Source organism: Loxodonta africana, chromosome 2 (assembly GCF_030014295.1).
Source record: "Loxodonta africana isolate mLoxAfr1 chromosome 2, mLoxAfr1.hap2, whole genome shotgun sequence".
NCBI classification, from domain to species: domain Eukaryota; kingdom Metazoa; phylum Chordata; class Mammalia; order Proboscidea; family Elephantidae; genus Loxodonta; species Loxodonta africana.
Genome location: NC_087343.1, coordinates 120,057,584 through 120,066,094, shown reverse-complemented (window position 1 = coordinate 120,066,094; position 8,511 = coordinate 120,057,584). Strand labels below are relative to the sequence as shown.

The window sequence follows — 8,511 nt, the reverse complement described above, 5'->3', positions numbered from 1 at the left end:
AATGTTTCAGTGAACATCCTGGTAGTATGTATTTTTTCATGAACATTGTGACTGGCCAGAAGTGAGACTGCAGATCACAGAGTACACATCTCCTTAGCTACTCAAAGTACTACACATCATTTTCCATTCTTACAGCCATTCCACTTCACAGTCGCGCCAACAGAGGAAGAAAAAGCAAGTTGTAGAATGATATACATGTATTTATGTAAAAAACAAACTATGCAATATATTGTTTCTTGTAGCTATATATAACAGGTATAAACATTCATAGAAAAAGATCTAGAGGAGAGCTCACAACTATTACCTCTAGGGAAACTACTGGGATTGAAGGTAGTTGTCAAAAAAGCCTTCTCTCTAAAGTTTTTACAAGTGAAAAATGTAGTCATAATTAGATGAGTAATTTAGAATTTTTAGAAAAATACACACACAAAAATTACACTTTGTATTTCTTTCGCCCTCCCTCCCTCCCTCCCTCCCTCCCTCTCTCACGCTACTGCAATTGTACAGAAAAGGTTCTGGAAAATTACTTGCCAAAATTATACTGTAATCTATCTAAAGATACCTCCAATAAAAAGAATACACTCAACTCCTGTATTCTCATTTAAAAGAGAGAAGAAAATTCAGTTCGTGATTTATGAAGTATCAGTTTAGAGCTCTTAATATTTAGTTTTAGTTGTTTACAATCTTTACATGTACATGATTATACTGTCATATATTTAGAATACAGCATTTGGGGAAGACGGAAATTGTCTTTAGAGTTAGAACTTAAATCACTATTAACAGTGGCTTTAGTAAGTCAATATTTCTACAAGGAAAACAAAATTAAGTATAAAATCATATTAGCTTATTTCCTTAGCAGTATACCAACTCTATCTTACACTCTTAAATAACATTTTAATATAAAATGCATCTGTGGTCAATGCTACGTGGAGACTGCTCCTTTTTGAGATTATTCTGCGAAACTCTTTTGTCCTAATATTGAACCAGAGTGGCATTAGTTTTCAAGTCCAACAAGTCTGTTATTTTAAGAATGATACTTCTTTTGAGTACACAAACTAAAAACTTTCCAGGGCACCATCCTTTTAAGAACTGCTTATATTTAATTCATGCATTGCTAAAGTCTTGAGCCGTGAAAATAAGAGAAAATGTTTTGAAATGGGTGTGAAAGAAAAGCACAGCCAGCAATTAAAATTAAAAGATCATCAGGGAGGAAGAAACGCCCTGAAGGACAAACCTTCCAAGGAATTTGGAATTTCCCTTACCTTAAAAAAAAAAATTTTTTTTTTTTATCCTAGGTATCTGCCCAACCTTCTCCTAAGGTGACAACCTTCTCCTAAGGCAATCTGCCTTGGGCAAGTGCCTGAACATTCCTGATGCAAGAAGGATTTCCCTTAGAAAGGCTGCAATGGAGAGAGCACCAGGTCACTGTTAGAAAATCTAGATCTGTCACTGAGACCTGAGCAGACGTCAGCCTGCCTCCCCTTCTGCTGACGTGAGAGGGTGGTACTAGAAGAAGTCTCACCTCTCTTCCAGCTCTAAGACTCAGTGATTCATGTTTTCATCACAGGCCACTAAGGAAGGAAATACTCCTTTTCTTCACATCATGAAGCAGTCACATCATGAAAGCACTTTTATAACTATATTATGTATTAGACAACTTCAATTCAGCAATACTGAGACTCAGATAATTACTAGAGTAGATTGTTTAAATCTTCAAGACAAACGGAGCCAAGTACAATTTCATTTCAAGAAAGTATTTAGTATTTAAGGTGAAGAATCACTGACTAGTCAATAGAGCCAACGTTTTTCTCTTCATTCAATCTTGGAAAACAAAATATGAGTTAAATTGTATCTATTTAACATTAAAGTCCCTTAAATTTATTTTTATAACAAAGCACTTTTTATGTAATTTAGAACACACAAGCTTTGATTGAAGAGTGACTGTAAACGGATCCAGTTTTCTTCCACTTGTGACGACAACTTTGTCAATTCTTCTAAGAGCACTGGCTCTGAAGGAAGCATTTTAAGGTGTAACTGAAAAGAAAAATATGATAGTTGAACAGTTAATTTAAGGAAATTATATTTTTGTCTACTCTGGATTGAAATTTTTTACCAAGGAACCTCAGGAGGTACTATCTGAATTTTTTTCCTTAAACACTAGTTTATTACTATGTGCCATTTTTCTCTCTGTTATCATCATGAGCTCTTTTATGGTAGTATCACTTCCTTAATAGTACTGTCTTACTTTCCTCCACCTACAGACAGTCCTGATGTGCACCCAGAAGTCCTAGTTCTACATCCGTAGTTCTGTGCGTCTGTAAGTCTCTCCCTTCGTTGTAACACACTAGAGTGAATTGCACATAGGCTCTCTGCTATATTTTCTAAAGATTTAAGAAATTCATGTTCGGGGCCTATGGAAATTTGGGAAAGGCTATAGAAACAATTTGTGGTATTTCCATTTTGAAAGCGTACATGCTAACATCTAAATAGCTACCCTGTTAATAATTACATCATGTGAAACCTCATAGTAGGTATTAATGGTATAGACGAAGAATTCTGTTTTCACTAAAATCAGCATCATTTTCCAGATCATCTACGTCCTTCAACATGTTCAGCCACTGAAGTGGACCCTCAAAACATGAGTTCTCTATAATAATAATCATAAAATTTGATAATTCTGTTATTGTCAAAATCACTTGAAAGTCCAACAAGTTTAAATATTTTTATTTTACCAGTAGCAAACAAAAACACAATTTGACTTATTCTTCATGAACACAGAAAAACTTCCAAAATATAACTACTTAAAGCAGTACTGTCCAATATGGTAGTTACTAGCTACATATGATTATTCAGACTTAAATTAATTAAAATTCAATGAAATTAAAAATTCAGTTTCTCGGTCATGCGAGTCATATTTCAAGCACTCAGTAGCCACATGTGGCTTGTGGCTACCGTGCTGGACAGTCAGATACAGAACACTTCCATCTTCTAAGAAAATTCCACTAGTCAACCCTGCTATAAAGGCAGGCATCCTGGAGAGTACTGTCTTACACCAGACTTACCTTTAGAAACAATGCCAGGTAGGCTTGGGCTAAGTCAAAATCACACTTTCTGTCCAACATCATCCCGACCATTTTCAAGAAGCTCTGCATGACTTCTACAGACCCACCACAATCAGGAGACAAGCTTCGCAGCTCTGTTTCAATTCCTGATGGGCCTAATTCTTTCAGAAGACTGAGAGCAGACTCATCTGCATTAAGTTTTAAAAAGAATCCAGTTATTACCTACAATTACTTTACTTAGGAAACTACAGTTTTATAGCATAGGAAATTCTTTCCACGGGTTAATTTTCTCATGTAGTAGTAGTATAAACCAAGAAATTAGTATACATAATGACAGCAACAATAAAAAATAATAAAAGCACTAAATATTTTTTGTTTTCAGTAATTTTTCTTTCTGTTGTTAAGGCTATTAAAGAAAATCTAATTAATGCTTACCAAGAGAAACTTTAAAATGCTCAAAAATCAACTGCAGCAAATCTTAACATAATAAGAAGGCTACAAAGGTACACAGCCAACTATTAATAGTGGTTACCTCTGGGAATAAGATGAGTAGGGGAGTTTCTTTTTCCTCCTTTTTTATTGTTATAAAAATTATAACCACATGATCATTAAGAAATACTAACAATACAGAAATACATAAGAGAGGAAAGATTCCACCCTTTATTCTTACTCATTCTAAATCTACTTCTTCTCCCTGGAAGTAAACACTGTTGTTTCATATGCCTCCTACGGAAACATACTCCACGCACTTACAACCATTTTTATATATGAGGCCTTTGACATTACAATGGCAATAACTAAGGTTGTAGCTTTTTGAAAAGGAACAATGCCAACAGCAAAAGTCTAATAAATTTTATTTTCTGTCCCTCCGTTATACTGCACAATAGAGCTTTTTTTTCTGTCACTCCATAAACATAACAAGTTACTTCCTGTTATGATTTGGCTTTATTTTAGTCATCTATAAAGGCCTAAGAAATAAAAAAAAAAGCCAAACCCGTTGCTACCGAGTCAATTCCAACTCATAGCAACACTGTAGGACAGAGTAGAACTGCCCCACAGGGTTTCCAAGGAGCACCTAGTGGATTCGAACTGCCGCCTTTTTGGTTAGTTAGCTGTCGTAGCTCTTAACAGCAATGCCACCCGGGTCTCCCAAAGGCCTGTCAGTACCATTCTTTGGCTTTCTCCAATGTGGTAAGAAAACAAAACCATTTAGATCATAAAACAATGGGATAAGTGAATTTTCTCAGGAGAGTGACTGTGGTTTTCTTAACTGCTTATAATTCTAATTGTTCATCATTACTAGCTACAGGCTGTAGCCTTCAAAATTTAGGCTTATTGACACACTCCATAAATAAAAGGATAACTTGGGAATATTTGAAATTGCCTAAAAGTCTCTATTGTGTTGCAAATTATATTTGTAAATAAAAACAAAAGGCTTGTAAGTTATCTGCTACAGAAATGACACAACAAAATTTTACATTTAACTCACATCAAGAAAGACCATCTCATTATTATAGACAAGTAATGTCAGTGTGTAAAAAAAAAACCCAGTGCTGTCGAGTCGATTGCGACTCATAGTGACCCAATAGGACAGTCAGTGTGTGTCCATCTTCAAATACCAAAAAGTTCTAATTTTCCACAGAGAATGTATGAAAGGTTCTCAGATTATTAGAATACCAATATTACTTGATTTTAGTGTCAACTCATTTAATATTGCAAAAACTAAAATTCTTCAGATTAGAATCAAAATTTCAATCCTTTTAAGTTTTACTAACCTCTTTAGTTAAGAAGGAAACCCTGGTGGCATACTGGTTAAGTGGTACGGCTGCTAACCAAGAAGTCAACTGTTTGAATCCGCCAGGCGCTCCTTGGAAACTCTATGGGGCAGCTCTACTCTGCCATATAGGGTTGCTATGAGTTGGAATTGACTCGATGGCACTGGGTGTTTAGTTGAGAAATCCTGCTAGTATTTAATTTCTCTTCATATATAGTAAAACAAACAGAAGATACTTGTCAGAATACTTTATAATTTAACTTACATATATTATTTACCAGTCCTTCTTCAAGTTTCAAGCAGAACTCTGATTTTTGAGCCAAAATTCCAAGGTTAACCACTTTAGACTTAAATAAAAAGAAATACACATTATTCAAAGAACACAAGTATAACAAAAAATGCATAGCTTATAATTAAAAGCTATCCTTAATTTACTCTCTATCTGTAAAATTAGGTCTTGGTAAAGAATTACAAAAGTACAACACATAGAACACAGACATACACACACACCCCATATACTCAGAACCCTCCAATTTGGCGTTTACCTGCCGGGGATTATTATTCTGTTCAGGTACAGCATATCTGGGTACAAGGCCAGGAACTGTTGGAATAAAAAATGGTGCTGATTCTGGTGCTTTGGGTGGTTCCTTTGGTTTATTCTTTTTCTGATTAAGAGAAAATGAAAAAGTGAAAGAAAGAAAGAAAAAAAAAAAAAAAGCCAGTGAGCAATTATGTTACCAACAGTTTCTAATATTTAATTCCAAAGCAATTCTAAAACAAAGGCCAAAAAGTAAAAAAGGAATCACACCTTTTCAGATTGGAATGCTAAAATAAAATTCCACTCTGATCGGTACCCCAGTACCCTTATCCCAGGCTTCCCAGAGCAGACCTCCAGCACCTTGCTGATGAGGCAGAATTGTTTCTCCCCATAATACACATTGAAATCCTGGCCCCTATACCTGTAAATATAGAGGTCCCTGGTTGGCACAAATCATTTGGGCTCAACTACTAACTTAAAGATTGGCAGTTCAAACCCACTCAGCAGCCCATAGGAAGAAAGGCCTGGCAATCTGCTTCTGTAAAGATTACAGCCACAAAAACCCCAGAGCAGTACTACTCTGGAACACATGAGGTCACCATAAGTTGGCATCAATTCACTGGCAACAGGTTTGGTTTGTTTTTAGTTCATATAAACTGAAGTGCCTGGCCCTGACACAACAAGCTCTAAAAATCTTCTTGTACTTGACAGGGTAGGTTGTGGGACGAGAAGTTAACCACAGCTTCATGAAAGTCCACTGAAAACTTCCCTGGTCCTCAAATGCCTAACCCACCACCAAAACCCAGCGCCCTCGAGTCGATTCCGACTCACAGCGACCCTACAGGACGGAGTAGAACTGCCCACTGAGTTTCCAAGGAGCGCCTGGCAGATTCGAACTGCCGACCCTTTGGTTAACAGCTGTAGCACTTAACTGCTACGCTACCAGCACTATGCCTAGCACTAGAAATATCACACATTAACATGGCAGTTTTTGTTTCAGAAGCTAAAAAAGTAACTTATTTAGGCTGAATTTAAATAGCATCAGCTTCTAATAGCTCTGTAGCTGCAGGATGAACTTCTACCACATTCTAAGGTTTGCCGAGCGCTCTCCAAGTATATATACATAATAGAGTGAAAAATCCCATGAGATTAAATGACATTCAGTTACGTGACTTTTTCTTTGGTGCCTCAGGCATTAACTGGTATCCCTAAGTCCGTCAAAGTAGGGGAAGCTATTGCTAAAAAAAAAAAAAAAAAAAGTTTCTGCAATGTGTCTTTAGGGGCCCAAATTTAAGTGTACTGTAGTATTACCTTAATAACATCAAGATTAAGAAGGTTTTTCCACCGTGACTCAGGGAGGAGGGACAGAGTCACCAATTGCTCATTCAACTGTTCTGGTGAGTCATATGCTACCATTTCATCACTTGGTTCTGTGGTTTCTTCTGACAATTCCATATCTTAAAATAAAAATTTTTCAGGTAAACAAATTAATGCAAAGTGAGATTTTAATCATATAAAAGTCATTTGTCACTCCAAATCCACTGGTATTTTATAATGTGTTTACTTGTTACAGTCTCGTAAGCTCCCCACTTTTTTCCTCATCCCTGTTTTCCTTAATTTCTCAGATTAGTCACTACTCCCAACTAAAAATTCAAAGCATCCCTCTACTGTTGTACTATTTGATTTTACACCACATCAATTACATTTTTCATAAACTCATGAAGTCATCCAAAATATTCCTTATCAGTTAAAAAATACACTTTGACGAATGCACTAAACTTTGCCTGCAGCAGCAACAGTGCCTATATTACATTCCACATAGTAACACCTCAAAAATTATTTTACTATTTTGTGATTTACCTTGGTTTTGACAAGTACCAGGAAGCATCACTACTGAAGGGACATAATCTGTAGGAAGTGGCCGTAAGGAAACAATTGAATATAGGGATACATTGGACCTAAGAAATCAAAACAACACAAGTAAATATTTTAAAACTTAATAAAAAACTTTTTTTCCTCAGAGGAACTTTCATTACTAGTGATAATCCCTATAATCTTGAGACTGCCTACAGACTCCAATTAGTTATTAGTTACAAAAAAACCTCAAAGATAGATTGTCATAAATGCCTTCTTAAGAAAGTTGTACACAAACTTATTATTAATGGAATTTTTTAAAATATAGCACAAAAATGTGTTTATTTAAGAAACCAGTGGTAAAATAGTCTCCATATGTTTTCATATCTCAACTTTCATTTACAGAAATTTTAACTGAAGGAAAGATGGACTCAGAGAGTAAGTCAGAGAGAATCCATTTATCACATTCTCAGGGTTACTGACCAGTCTTGGATTTCCCCTGCTCTAGAATGGCCCTCTAAGTGGCCATGTTTCTGTTATTTGACCTTGGACTCTGGCCATGGACGACTAAGCAAGATGTAGATACCTGTCCCAAACCAGGCTAATCAGATCATCTTTCCTAGACTTTCTGAATCTAGAATGGAAAATAAAAATTGGGAATCTCAGGTTCTCAGTTTCACTAACAGCAGCACTACATGGAGGAGGTCCATAGTCCTGCTGCTGAGATCTCACAGCTACTAGTCTTCTTCACTTGTGTTGATTGTTCAAGCCTCTTGGATTCTAGGAGAGTCACCTTTTTGATTACTAAGGTAATCAGAGTCTATTTCTAGTATATATAGTATTTATTTCTGTATCTTAAAAAATCTAAATATAAAATTTTGTGATTAGAAATCAATTCTTTTTCTTTCCCTAATAGGAGTTAAAATAGATGTATAAACCCAGGAAACAAACATTTTCCAGACCCATACGATGTTCCATTTAATTTGAGTGATCAGGTAAGTCTTACAGGTTTCATCATAGAAAAACTTGAAGATCACCATAAATATCTCTACATATTTTTTTTTCAATTGAACAAGAAATTTTAGAAAGGATTTTGACCACAGCAGGTCAAAGTTCAGAAGTGACCAACAAAGGTCATAAAGTAGTAGCAGGGTAGTGGCAGTAAGGCCCAGGCTTAGCTGGGCAGTTCCCAGCTGGAACTCTATTATCACTTGTTCGCTAACCTTAAAAAAAAAAAAACTCACCTTTTCTTGAAATGAAAGCCAAATATGTTATCAGATGAA

General features: G+C 35.8%; 1 protein-coding gene across 2 annotated transcripts in view; it reads right to left on the bottom strand.

The window, feature by feature from the left end:
• Positions 1-477: 477 nt before the first annotated feature.
• Positions 478-8,511, bottom strand: part of WDR36 (WD repeat domain 36) — a 36,469-nt gene continuing 28,435 nt past the window's right edge. For both annotated transcript variants that reach the window (XM_064274839.1, XM_064274829.1), the window contains exons 18-23: positions 7,235-7,332; positions 6,686-6,831; positions 5,382-5,501; positions 5,102-5,183; positions 3,063-3,250; positions 478-2,034 (exon numbers count right to left, since the gene is read on the bottom strand). In XM_064274839.1, the coding sequence (XP_064130909.1) occupies positions 1,885-2,034; positions 3,063-3,250; positions 5,102-5,183; positions 5,382-5,501; positions 6,686-6,831; positions 7,235-7,332 (784 nt within the window). In that variant the 3' untranslated portion in view covers positions 478-1,884. The remainder of the gene's footprint in view (positions 2,035-3,062; positions 3,251-5,101; positions 5,184-5,381; positions 5,502-6,685; positions 6,832-7,234; positions 7,333-8,511) is intronic.